The sequence below is a fragment of the Haliotis rubra genome, unplaced genomic scaffold, assembly GCF_003918875.1.
Source record: "Haliotis rubra isolate DU_JTF1 unplaced genomic scaffold, ASM391887v1 Scf4, whole genome shotgun sequence".
NCBI classification, from domain to species: Eukaryota; Metazoa; Mollusca; class Gastropoda; order Lepetellida; family Haliotidae; genus Haliotis; species Haliotis rubra.
In genome coordinates this window covers 4,026,431-4,040,167 of record NW_025767079.1, presented here as the reverse complement: position 1 = coordinate 4,040,167, position 13,737 = coordinate 4,026,431, and the positions used below count along the sequence as shown (strand labels likewise).

Below are 13,737 nucleotides of genomic sequence, written 5' to 3'. Positions count from 1 at the left end.
CAGGTCAAACCATTATTGGGTCACACTATAGCCAGGTCAAACCATAATCAGGTCACACTATACCCAGATCAAACCATAACTGGGTCACACTATACCCAGGTCAAAACATAATTGGGTCACACTATCCCCAGGCCAAAACATAATTGGGTCACACTATACCCAGGTCAAACCATAATTGGGTCACACTATAACCAGGTAAAAACATAACTGGGTCCCACTATAACCAGGTCAAACCATAATTGGGTCACACTATAACCAGGTAAAAACATAACCAGGACAACTAATTGGATCGCAGTGTTACGACATCTTAGAGGCATATGAACAGATTAAAATATAGATCACACTTTGTTTCATTACCTGTGTTAATATTCACAGCATCATATAATTTTGGTCACATGATTGTGTTTCAATTGACCCTGTATCCACACTTATTGTATTCAACTTCACTAAAATTATGCAGACTGCCCATGTATCCTGTTGCACCTACCCAGTTGAGAGAATTAAACATGATGAGATCCAGAGGGTCCCCCATGAGCTCCCCATCAATCAGAGTGAGTGAGTGACAGGTTGCCATGGACACAAGGATCTGTCCACGTGGAAGTTCTGGAAGCTTTCGAACTGGCTCTTGAAAACTGAAACAACACCACAGCTATTGGCCGAAAATGACACAGGTGTAAGTCAAAAGAATGATGTTCATGCTTTCAGTGCAGTTAGCCAACTTCTACACAATATGCATTCATCTGTTGAATACTGGAGCATTCAACACAGCGGCATGTAAAATGCATCAAATCAGTGCATATCGTAAGTTGACTTCACGAGCAAAACCCCACGCTGACTGCCAGGCTGGGTAACAACAAGTCCCGTCTTGTCTTCAACATCTCTTAGAATGATGTGATCAGGGAACAAATCATAGATCTTACACACTCTGTGCTGAGTTGTCCTGTTAATACTTAACTGTCCCGGTCAAATGTATGGAAACCTATCTACTCACAGCCATGTGCTGTTGAAACCTTATCTGTCCTGAAGTCTGAAAAGGGTTTTAGTTAAGAAAAAACCCCGCATCTGCCATAACGTCTGAGTAGAGGGTCTTAGTTGAGGTCATATTAGCCTTGAAGTCTGAATAGAGGGTCTTAGTTGAGGCCATATCAGCCTTGAAGTCTGAATAGTGGGTCTTAGTTGAGGTCATATCAGCCTTGAAGTCTGAATAGAGGGTCTTAGTTGAGGCCATATCAGCCTTGAAGTCTGAATAGAGGGTCTTAGTTGAGGTCATATCAGCCTTGAAGTCTGAATAGTGGGTCTTAGTTGAGGTCATATCAGCCTTGAAGTCTGAATAGAGGGTCTTAGTTGAGGTCATATCAGCCTTAAAGTCTGAATAGCGGGTCTTAGTTGAGGTCATATCAGCCTTGAAGTCTGAATAGAGGGTCTTAGTTGAGGTCATATCAGCCTTTAAAGTCTGAATAGCGGGTCTTAGTTGAGGTCATATCAGCCTTGAAGTCTGAATAGAGGGTCTTAGTTGAGGTCATATCAGCCTTGAAGTCTGAATAGAGGGTCTTAGTTGAGGTCATATCAGCCTTGAAGTCTAAATAGAGGGTCTTAGTTGAGGTCATATCAGCCTTGAAGTCTGAATAGAGGGTCTTAGTTGAGGTCATATCAGCCTTGAAGTCTGAATAGAGGGTCTTAGTTGAGGTCATATCAGCCTTGAAGTCTAAATAGAGGGTCTTAGTTGAGGTCATATCAGCCTTAAAGTCTGAATAGCGGGTCTTAGTTGAGGTCATATCAGCCTTGAAGTCTGAATAGAGGGTCTTAGTTGAGGTCATATCAGCCTTGAAGTCTGAATAGAGGGTCTTAGTTGAGGTCATATCAGCCTTGAAGTCTGAATAGAGGGTCTTAGTTGAGGTCATATCAGCCCTGAAGTCTAAATAGAGGGTCTTAGTTGAGGCCATATCAGCCTTGAAGTCTGAATAGAGGGTCTTAGTTGAGGTCATATCAGCCCTGAAGTCTGAATAGAGGGTCTTAGTTCAGGTCATATCAGCCTTGAAGTCTGAATAGAGGGTCTTAGTTGAGGTCATATCAGCCCTGAAGTCTGAATAGAGGGTCTTAGTTGAGGTCATATTAGCCTTGAAGTCTGAATAGAGGGTCTTAGTTGAGGTCATATCAGCCTTGAAGTCTGAATAGTGGGTCTTAGTTGAGGAGTCATATCAGCCTTGAAGTCTGAATAGAGGGTCTTAGTTGAGGTCATATCAGCCTTGGAAGTCTGAATAGAGGGTCTTAGTTGAGGTCATATCAGCCTTGAAGTCTGAATAGTGGGTCTTAGTTGAGGTCATATCAGCCTTGAAGTCTGAATAGAGGGTCTTAGTTGAGGTCATATCAGCCTTAAAGTCTGAATAGCGGGTCTTAGTTGAGGTCATATCAGCCTTGAAGTCTGAATAGAGGGTCTTAGTTGAGGTCATATCAGCCTTAAAGTCTGAATAGCGGGTCTTAGTTGAGGTCATATCAGCCTTGAAGTCTGAATAGAGGGTCTTAGTTGAGGTCATATCAGCCTTGAAGTCTGAATAGAGGGTCTTAGTTGAGGTCATATCAGCCTTGAAGTCTGAATAGAGGGTCTTAGTTGAGGTCATATCAGCCTTGAAGTCTGAATAGAGGGTCTTAGTTGAGGTCATATCAGCCTTGAAGTCTGAATAGAGGGTCTTAGTTGAGGTCATATCAGCCTTGAAGTCTGAATAGAGGGTCTTAGTTGAGGTCATATCAGCCTTGAAGTCTGAATAGAGGGTCTTAGTTGAGGTCATATCAGCCTTGAAGTCTGAATAGAGGGTCTTAGTTGAGGTCATATCAGCCCTGAAGTCTGAATAGAGGGTCTTAGTTGAGGCCATATCAGCCTTGAAGTCTGAATAGAGGGTCTTAGTTGAGGTCATATCAGCCCTGAAGTCTGAATAGAGGGTCTTAGTTGAGGCCATATCAGCCTTGAAGTCTGAATAGAGGGTCTTAGTTGAGGTCATATCAGCCTTGAAGTCTGAATAGAGGGTCTTAGTTCAGGTCATATCAGCCTTGAAGTCTGAATAGAGGGTCTTAGTTGAGGTCATATCAGCCTTGAAGTCTGAATAGAGGGTCTTAGTTGAGGCCATATCAGCCTTGAAGTCTGAATAGAGGGTCTTAGTTGAGGCCATATCAGCCTTGAAGTCTGAATAGAGGGTCTTAGTTGAGGTCATATCAGCCTTGAAGTCTGAATAGAGGGTCTAAGTTGAGGTCATATCAGCCTTGAAGTCTGAATAGTGGGTCTTAGTTAAGAACATATTTGCCCTGGAGTCCTCTGTAGGGTCTCAAATGAGAACATGTTTGCCATAAAGTCATCTGGCACTGGGAGGCAACTCACCACTGGTTCTGCACCGGCACAACCCCCCACATGTCCAGCCCATCTTCTGTCAGGGTTCCAGTCTGTGAAAATACAAACAGTGACATTCAAACTGCACATTCTACATCAAGCATGAGACAGATATTCAAGCAGCATCAAGAAGCTGGATTGGAAAGTAATACCAACAGAATATGAAAGATTCTCACCTTGTCAGAACACCTCCACGGAATTTTCAAATTGTCAGAAAACCACTGATGAATTCTCACCTTGTCAAAGCAGAAGGTGTTGATCCTGCCACAGAAGTTGATCCGGGGCGGACTGATACAGAATATACCAGCTTTCTTAAGTCGACTTTGGGCGTAGACTGTGCCGACTGTCATGGCGGCGGGGAGAGCAGGGGGGACAACTATTGTGATGATGTCCAGGACTCGGAGTACAATCTTCTCTGGATACGCCTATAGTAGAGGCAGCAGGAATGAGAACAAGTTTTACAGTTCTGATAACAAACAATCTTGTCAACGGAAAGGACGCCCAGTACAGGCTTCACACACTGTGGAAACAGGTGAGTGAGTGAGTTTAGTTTTTCGCCACACTAAACAATATTCCAGCTATATATTTTTTTATATAATTTGTATTATTTTTGTTGCATTTACATATAGTTGTGAACAGAAATTCAACAAAGGTACCAAGAAAGATACATCAAACAGATGACAGCATTACAAAGTGAGGTGAGGTGAAATTGGGTTTAACGTCGTGCTTGAGAATATTTAGCTCATATGACGACGTTCATGCATGTTTATGTGCGGCTGCTTGTACTAGGCCAGTAAGCTGGCTTTATAGTGCTAGCCCACTGAGATACCATGCCGCAGTGAAGCATGAATACCCCACTCAGACACATTATACTGACTCCGAGCCGACCAGTCCTTGTTGTACCCATTAATGCCGAGCGCCAGGCAGGGACCAACAAGTACCATATTTTAACGTCTTTTGGTATGACACAGTCGGGGATCGAACCCGCAACCTTCCGCTCTCCGGGCGGACGCTCTAACCACTACACCACGGAGGTGGTCCATTACAAAGTAAATAGGTTATGACATAATGACCAAAAGGTAAGAAAAGTATCAATTTTGCAGCTAAAATGGCTGTCTATTTTGTAAGAAGATAACATTTGTTTACTTCCTGCTGCAAAAATGGAAAGTTGCTATTCGTTTGGTTGATTTATATTTGAACAGTACATATTTGAAAAGTATTATGATTATGTAAATAGGATCATTATTTCTGTGGCAAAATCTGAGGAGAATGTGTTGTCTAGATAGGATGAGTCTTGTATACTGCTTATTTTGTATTCAAGCTATATGGCAACGATCTGTAAATAATCGAGTCTGGACCAGACAATCCAGTGATCATTAACATGGGCATCGATTCATGCAATTGGGATATGACTAAGACATTGAGCCTGACCACCCCACCCTGATAGTTGCCTCTTACGACAAGCATGGGTTACTGAAGGCAAATTCTAACCCGGATCTTCATGTAAGTTTCTATGATGACTGAGTACGGCATTCCAAGGGAGGCAACTACTGCCAGGAACAAGAAGAATTGGCTCCAGATTCCACACAAAAAAATGACTGACAAATCCACACTACGAATCATCCCAAAATAACTCACCCCCATTCGTGTTTCTATGATGACAGAGTATATCATTCCAAGGGAGGCAACTACTGCCAGGAACAAGATAAATCTCATTGCATCTTGGTAGAACTTGAAGCCCAGAGGTTTGGGATATAAAATTGCTCGAACAAGTTCACCCTTGGCTGTGTTGAAGCCTGTCAAAAGAAAAAGGATCCATTTTGTTATAACTGCAAATAAAATGTCAAGATGTTCCAAGTCCAGTGGAATGGCAACCATGTAGAGCCGAAATGATATTAAAAAAAAAAAAATGAGTACAATTATCTCTTTGTTAAATGCTATCCGTCTTAAAATATTGGACGTTTTGGACATAATGTAAGTCAATGAAGATAGGTGGGGGTCGCCTTGTGGTTAGCGTGTTCGCTCATCATGCTGATGACCTAGGTTTGTGAGTGAGTTTGGTTTTACGCCGCTTTCAGCAATATTCCAGCAATAAGACGGCAAGGGACACCATGAATGAGCTTCACACATTGTACTCATGTGGGGAATCAAACCCAGGTCTTCAGCATGAAGAGCAGAGGCTTTAACCACTAGGCTACCCCAATGCCAAGGTTTGTATTCAACAGACTAACAGCTTCAATCTACAGAAACTCTGTGACACATTGTGAAACCCTTATTAAGCACATGGGGAACATCTGTTGATATTCTGATTAAAAAAAGTACAACATCATTATTTTGAAATTGAAAGTGGTTCATGTCGGCTGATCTCATTTGCAGACTTATCAATGCCTCCAAACATAACCTGAGTCTGTGTATAATGACTACAAAATCCCATTCCCACCTGTTCTGACGACCACAGCAAGCACCTTGGCCTGACCGTAGTATCTAGTCTGGACAACATGAGTTCCAGCAAACAGTGTGTGTCTCTTGTGATTGTCTGGTGAGTACAACTCCTCGTCTTCCTGGTGGGACAGCGGAGTCTTTGTCACTGGCACACTCTCACCTGCACACAGGTCAAGAGAGGAATACATTGTTAAATCCAGTTTCCAGGTTGTTTGTTTGTTTGTTGTTTATACCAGCTATATGGCTGCAGTCTGTAAATAATCGAGTCTGGACCAGACTATCCAGTGATCAACAGGATGAGTATCAATCGTCACAGTTGGGACACAGTGACATGTGTCAACCAAGTCAACCTGGCCACTTATTCCTGTTAGTCTCCTCTTACAGGTTGCTGAAGACTAATTCTAACCCAAATCTTCACAGGTACTAGTTTTCCGTGAGTGAGTGGATTAGGACATATTCATTTGTTTTCTGTTTGCAGGCACTATCATGTTTTTGAAATGCGGATTGTGAAACGTAAAACAGAATAAATTAAAACTTTAGCCACTCTGAAGTGGAGTAGTGGGTAAAGTTGAAGCCCTCTAAACCAGCAGCCCTCCGATCCATCACGCTCTCAATATCGGCACTAGAACCAGCAGCCCTCCAATCTGGCATGCTCTCAATATCGGTACTAGAATTTGGTCCCGGTAGAAGCTAATTCATGATCATAAACCACCCTCTAAACCGGCACGCCCTCCAAACCGGCACGCCCTCCAAACCGGCACGCCCTCTATTCCGGCATTCTGTGCCGGTCCCAAAGTATGCCGGTTAAGAGGGCTTCCATTGTACTTAGGGGTCAATGGAAAACCATCCAAGACAGTAAAGGTGGAAAGGATTTGCTCTTTATTATTATAGTGTGTTAGCTTTTTCCTGATCACTTCTCACTCTATGCCAGCCCCATCAAAGTTATTTACTTCTTTCAACCACCAATGGGGTGCTGAGGACCTTATGGACACACTTAAAATCAAGATCCACCACAAAGAATGGGCATAAAATGAGTTTGTGGATATCTGTTTTTTGCAATAGTTACAAGTCATGCTGGAAGGTGGAACATTTTGTCAGTGAGTGATTGAGTTTAGATTTACGCCACACACAGCAATATTCCAGCTATATGGCGGCGGTCTGTAAATAATCGAGTCTGGACTAGACAATCCAGTGATCAACAGCATGAGCATCGATCTACGCATTTGGGATACAATGACGTGTCAATCAAGTCAACGTGGCTGACCACCTGATCCCATTAGTCGCCTCTTACGACAAGCATGGGTTACTGAAGATCAATTCTAACCCGGATCTTCACAGGTAGATGATATACGACAGTTCCTAGAAACAGTTTTGGGGGGAGGGTGAACTACATCCCAAGCCTCACCCGTGAGCATGCTCTCATTGACAATACAGGTACCAGCAACAAGGACGGCGTCACACATCATCACACATCCGTGCGGGGGGATGGCAATCACATCCCCAGGGACCAAGTCCTGGTTGGGGATTTCCTCGAACTCTGTGACAAAATAATTAAGGGCACAAATCAGGATTTAACTGACATATTTGCCAGACATACTTTGTGTATTGTCCTCCATGGCGCCCAGCGGAGGCTCGTTTCTGGAGGCTATTCAGTGCTGACTGTTTACAAAAGATTATTCACTGGAGACAATTTGCTGGAGATGACTTGCTGGAGAGTATTAACTCGCGAGTATTCACTGTACAGTTCATCATTTCCATATTCATTTAAAGGTGAAATTGTTTCAGTTAACAGAACACTAAGTTCTGAAAACTCTGGGACGGATCCAGGAATTTGGAGAAGGGGGTTGCACATAATCATGAAGTCAAAAGGTCAGGGGGAAATGCTCATCATGGGAACATACTTTTTGGGGGAGAGGGCCGTGCGCATCCACGCACCCACCCTCTGGATCCGCCCCTGAAACTGATATTGATACTTTATCAACACACAAATGTAAAAGTGAAACAAATCAGGGCGTACATTCAGAAGGCTACAAGGTCAATTATGTCTTTAATGTCAGAGTAGCCATTTTAATTACAAAGAACATGAAAGCATGAGGAAACAAATCATAGGTATAACCTCAGTTGGGCCTGGGAGACTGCAGCTTCACAAAGCCTGGGTATTTCTCACCTTGTCCACCGCGACACACAGAGATGTTTGATTCCAGAGACCCAACCATGTCCCGAAGCGCGTCCGACTTTGCTGGAACAGAATGATGCTCAGCATCAGCATCAACTCCATCAATTCAGTTTGTTCACCAGTTCAATGAACAAATAGATTCTCAATTATATTTTAAAAGTTTAATTTTCAATTTCATAATTAAACTTTTAAATGGTTAAATCAATATAGCAACAGCAAAAAACAACATATTTCACTTTTGTAACACATTTTTTAGTTCACTGTTTATCCTAACGATTTCAATACATCTACTGCGGTTATAGGCCAGGAAAGCCCCATTTAAGAAAAACAGTTGAAAATGGTGTGGCTGAACCAGCAATGGTCATGGTTGAGTGATCATGTCAATGTGGCTCTTCCGGCAATGCGCTATTAGCTAACCCGTGTACCGTAAATAATGTGAAATATTCATTATGTAAAATCTAAAAAACAATCCAGTTGAATTGTTCTTGGAGGAAAGTCCAGATCACAGAAACTAGCTGCCTCACATAGGTACTCAAACAACTTTTATGATTATACAACCAATTATTTCTTTGAAGCATTTTAACTTATGTGAGGGCCAATTCAATATTTTGTCCTTTCCTGATAACTGTTTGAGATAAGAGCTATTATGGCCTCAGTTGTTATGTTTACATTCATGCTTAAAACTAAAAATATATTTCAGAAGAATGACCATTTATTGCACAAATATACTTATAAACAGCCACATATGTGACGCCTAACTCTTTCCATTTCATAGCTGTTTTGAAGCAAACTTTATGACTAGATTTTCCAAAACCAGTATTTTTGTCACCATTGCAGTAATGACATTTTGATTAAAACTTGAAACTTCACAATAAATTTGATGGAAAATTCTTGCCCAAACTTCTCTGCTGATGCAATATGACAATCATACAAACCAAAGTAGTTTACACGAAGACATAAAAAATACAAAAATACAAAAAAATAATTCTTAAGAGCAAAAGCTGAAATTGCCCTTTTCCATAGAATGACCCATTAACATGTATCATTTTATCTCAGGACATATGCTTTTGGGACGCTTATCTAAAAAAACGGTATTGATTCCCTTACTCATTTTGGCTTTCGCTGCGATTCGCGACACCGAGGTTTGTACTTGAAATGTTGCTTTAGCGGCAATTGGTATTTTTCAAACGTGGCTTTCCCGGGGCCTACATCTCTACCACAATGACCTGGTTTTGTCTCAGAAAGAAAGATTTGGGCCCTGCATACCCTTTTAGCTCACAGTGCAGTGGGGTAGTCTAGTGGTTAAAGCATTCACTTGTCACACTGAAGACTCAGGTTCAATTCCCCACACGGGTACAATGTGTGAAGCCCATTTCTGGTGTATCTCACCATCATATTGCTGGAATATTGCTAAAAGCAGCATAAAAGCCAAACTCACTCACTCACTCACTCACTTTTAGCTCACAGAGGAAGATTGACCTTGACCTTGACCTACCCGCTTTGTCTCGTACAGAGAGACGGAGATGGAGATGAGTGAGATTAAAAAGATGCAGCTGGCGTAGTAGTAGTATTCATCAAAGCCCCACAGGATGATGCTGCACACTTGGAAGATGTAGAAGGGGTTGAGAACCTGAAGAGTGAGTGAGTGAGTTAATATTTAACGTTACATGAGAACCTGAAGAAGACCAATCATGAGGAGCCAACAGTTCAAATAAGATTCAACGACATAAATCTTGAAGATTCGTATTCATTGGGTGTTTGTTTGTTCCTTAACACCGCACTGTGCAATAATCTTGTTATATCCCAGCAGCCTGTAACGTAGGGTTCAGTTCACATGCACTAATGTGTATGAATGTCTGGACCAAGCATGTCATATAGTGCCAGCCCGCTGAGAAACGATGCCGCAGCTGGATAAACCACTCAGGTGCACTATGCTGATTCTAAGCCGCCCATTCCTTCAGTTATCCCGTTAATGCCATGCACCAAGAAGAGTAACAATGGACCAAAGTATTCCATGATTATCCAGTCTCTCTTATCTCTAAGGGACGGTGGGGTAGCCTATTGGTTAAAGTGTTCGTTCGTCTGCTGAATCTCTGCAAGTAAACATTACAAGAAAAATACTCTTTTTTATTTTTACAAAGACGTCGTGGGGCTGCCTAATGGTTAAAGCGTCCACTTGTTAAGATGAAGACCTGGGTTCAATTACCACATGGATACAATGTGTGAATCCCATTTCTGGTGTCCCCCACCGTTATATTGCTGAAATATTGCTAAAAGCAGCATTAAAACTAAACGCACTCACTTGCTCACTTACTCACACACTCTTAAGGTTCGAGTGTCTTTTTTTTTATATGAAATATCTGATATGTCAGCAAACAATGATGTTGGTGGTGTCACTCACTTGTTCGTCATGCCGAAGACCCGGGTTAGATTCCCCGCATGGGTACAATGTGTGGAGCCCATTTCTGGTGTCCCGCGCCGTGATATTGCTGCTATATTGCCAAAAGAGGCGTAAAACCATAATCACTCACTCACTCTATTATGATAAACAGCATGATCAATTCCCACTGCTAGTGTGTAGACCTACCTCTTCTATTAACAGGCGCCAGTAGCTCTTCACTTCTATCACAATAGAGTTTAGCCCATGGAGGCGACGTCTGTGGAAATAATCACATCTTGATGACTCGTGAAATTTCACAAAGATGAAAAGGCCCCTGTATCTCCCACAGGATCTAAACAGCATTGAGCAGGGTTCTTATCCTAACTCATCCTTTCTGGCAATACATCCTTTAGAGCATCAAAATTACAGGCAAAGAATGAACAGAAGCCAAAACATCCTAAACTAATATTTGGCAATGGCAATTTCTTGCATTTTGCATCTGCATAAATTTTAGTTCAAATATAATCATAGACAACTTGGTTTATTTCAAACATTTCTTTTAAACTTTATTATTTTGACAATTATTATTTCAAAATTAATTGATCTTTCTCCATAATCAAAAGGCATTCATCTGAAAATCGAGAAATAGACTTGGGTACTTAAGCACGATTTGTATGGCCTCCGATCAGCTTGAGCACAATTTTCTTGAGCACGTTTTGTTTGTCCCCCTATCAACTTGAGTTTGTTTGGTAACCTGTCTGTGGACTAAAGAATTTATTGAGCCTTCAATCAATTAAACAATTTTTGGGTCCACGTATCAACATGAACATAATTAGTTTGACTTCCTGTACGGTATAATAAACATTTACCATAAAAACAGCAACAAGAATATCATGTTTCTGCGACAACCATTCCGAAACACAACACATGTCACGTGGCATATTAGTGTCTATGTTTTCAAATGCAGGTTAACCTCAGCTGTTTGTTTGTTGCTAAAAACACCATATTTAGCAATATGCCAGTCATAAGACAGTAAACCTATAAATAATTTTATCTGGGAAAGACAATCCATTGTGAGCTACAACCCTCTAATTTAGGTTATGATTACTAGGGCTGTGCAATATAACCGGTTTACGGTATATACCGGGTTCAGACATGAAAACGATACGTATTGCGATACGCTGATTAAAAACCGGTATTTTGACATGCATTCGAAAAGACTTCGTAACACTCGGAAATCTTCAGATATTTCCGTTTTATAAATTGTTCCTTTCCTTTTTTTATTTGTGCCAAATATTATTTACATTTTTATTTTGTCATGATTAAAAGTTTTTATTAAAGCTTAATCAAGCATGGTGATTTTGTTGTGTTTTTGCTTTATAAATCAAGCATTAACTCGATTATAAGTAGTTTTTTGTTAAAAAAGAACTTTTTGCAATATATTGCAATACATATCGCAATATATGCTTTCGCATCGCAATATATTGCAATATGAAAATTCTCTGCAATACCCAGCCCTAATGATTACAACACCACTGAGACTGACCATACGATGCATTTGGTCGTCCAATAATAATAATGATTATGGCTATTTATAAAGCGCCCGCTTCCATGCATTTGTGCACGCTCACTGATTTGTGACCTGTGCTGTTTGCACAAGACCACATGCCACCACTAATATAATGGTGTTCTTGTCATGACCATGGCCAGGGTTGTACATAGCTCTTCAAAACTGGGAGTCCTGGGGACTCAGGGTATATTTTAGGGGTGTCCATTTCCAAAATTGGCAGTCCATCAATTTGCATGAAATCAATTATCATGGACGCTTCCCATTTAATAATGACTATGTTATAATATGTGTTACTTTCAATGTCATTAGAATTATGATTGTAAACAGAATGTTTATATTTTAATATGGGATATCATTACAAACTCAGAAAGTTCTTTACAAGAAAAAACTTATATCACATCCACATGGACATACAGGATTTTAGTTTGGGGGTACTTCATCAAATTTCTGCGTCCAATACGCAGGAATCACGCATGGCGCATTTTCTAACATGGAATCCCCATAGCAGCAAACTCACCTCTGGGCCTGTGTTGAAGCTGAGAGTCCTTGAAACTCATCATGGATGGTGGCACAGCGAGTCCCACTTGATAAATCTCTGAAAACAGAACAAGAAAACATACAGTCAAAGGATCCTGAAGCTGAGCAGAATTTAAGGAATGTTATCAGCAAGTAAACATCATGGGAAAAACACTTTTTTATTTTGACAAAGACGTTCTCTTCACTGCCAACTGATTAGTTTTGGAGTAAACTGGGGTGGTGGGGTAGACTCATGGTTAAAGTGTCTGCTTGGTAAGATGAAGACCTGGGTTCAATTCCCACAGGGATACAATGTGTGAAGCCCCTTTCTGGTGTCCCCCACCGTTACATTGCTGAAATATTGCTAAAAATGACGTTAAACTAAACTCACTTCAGACTACAAGGATGACCTTTTTACAGTGCACTCACTCAGAAACACTAACTCACTCGAGTTAAACCCTATCCTCAGGTGTTTGATAAATACTTGCCTGAGAAAATCAGCAGTTTTCTATGTTTCCTGTGATTCTGTCTAAATAATCCACATCCTTACACAAAGAAGGAACAAGGTACTGTCCAAGCCTGACCCAATGTTTAAATAACTGATTGATATTTGGCAATGAACTCTTTTAGGCATCGGAACCAGAGTGCGACTGATGAAATATCTCTTACATTAAATTCAGAAATTCTAGCTGCTGTGACCAACTGAAAGTAAAGCTGCCTTTTTTGAAGCCGACATAAGTGCAGCATCTGTCACAGGTTTATGTGCAGTTTCCATTAAGGCAGACAGTTCAGCTCTGGTCACAGCTATAGATTATCCATTTATACATACTGACAAAACCGTAACACCATTATAAATAACCCTAGCCATTGGATCAACATGATCTTTCTCATATCCCTTGGAGGTATAACCCAAGCTCTATAGCTGCCGATAGAAGGATAATGGTTATATGACCATATCATTATTATTACTATTGGATATTTATATAGCACACATATCCATGCACTAGTGCATGCTCATGGCATTGGTATTTTTTCCCTCGATCATTGGATGTCAATCTCAACGGCACATCGCATTATCTCAACTCCCTTGGGAGCATACAACTCTTGCTGCCACAAGGTGCACTGAGTTGTTGCCGCTTTCCCATCCTTACTAGGTACCCATTCACAGCTGGGTGGACTGGGACACAGAGTCACAGTACTTTGTCAAAGTTTACTGCACGTTGCTGTACCCGCAACTAGGTGTTTGCACGTATTCATGTGGCCACCATCTGGTC

The 13,737-nt window shown here is 41.2% G+C and overlaps 1 protein-coding gene across 5 annotated transcripts in view; it reads right to left on the bottom strand.

Annotated features, from left to right (window-relative positions):
- Window positions 1-9,622, bottom strand: part of LOC124287110 (polyamine-transporting ATPase 13A3-like) — a 41,562-nt gene extending 31,940 nt beyond the window's left edge. For all 5 annotated transcript variants that reach the window (XM_046723593.1, XM_046723594.1, XM_046723595.1 and 2 more), the window contains exons 1-8: window positions 9,493-9,622; window positions 7,989-8,060; window positions 7,227-7,358; window positions 5,820-5,981; window positions 5,018-5,175; window positions 3,616-3,804; window positions 3,371-3,432; window positions 488-632 (exon numbers count right to left, since the gene is read on the bottom strand). In XM_046723593.1, coding sequence (XP_046579549.1) covers window positions 488-632; window positions 3,371-3,432; window positions 3,616-3,804; window positions 5,018-5,175; window positions 5,820-5,981; window positions 7,227-7,358; window positions 7,989-8,037 — 897 coding nt within the window. In that variant the 5' untranslated portion in view covers window positions 8,038-8,060; window positions 9,493-9,622. The remainder of the gene's footprint in view (window positions 1-487; window positions 633-3,370; window positions 3,433-3,615; window positions 3,805-5,017; window positions 5,176-5,819; window positions 5,982-7,226; window positions 7,359-7,988; window positions 8,061-9,492) is intronic.
- Between the last annotated feature and the right edge of the window lie 4,115 nt (window positions 9,623-13,737).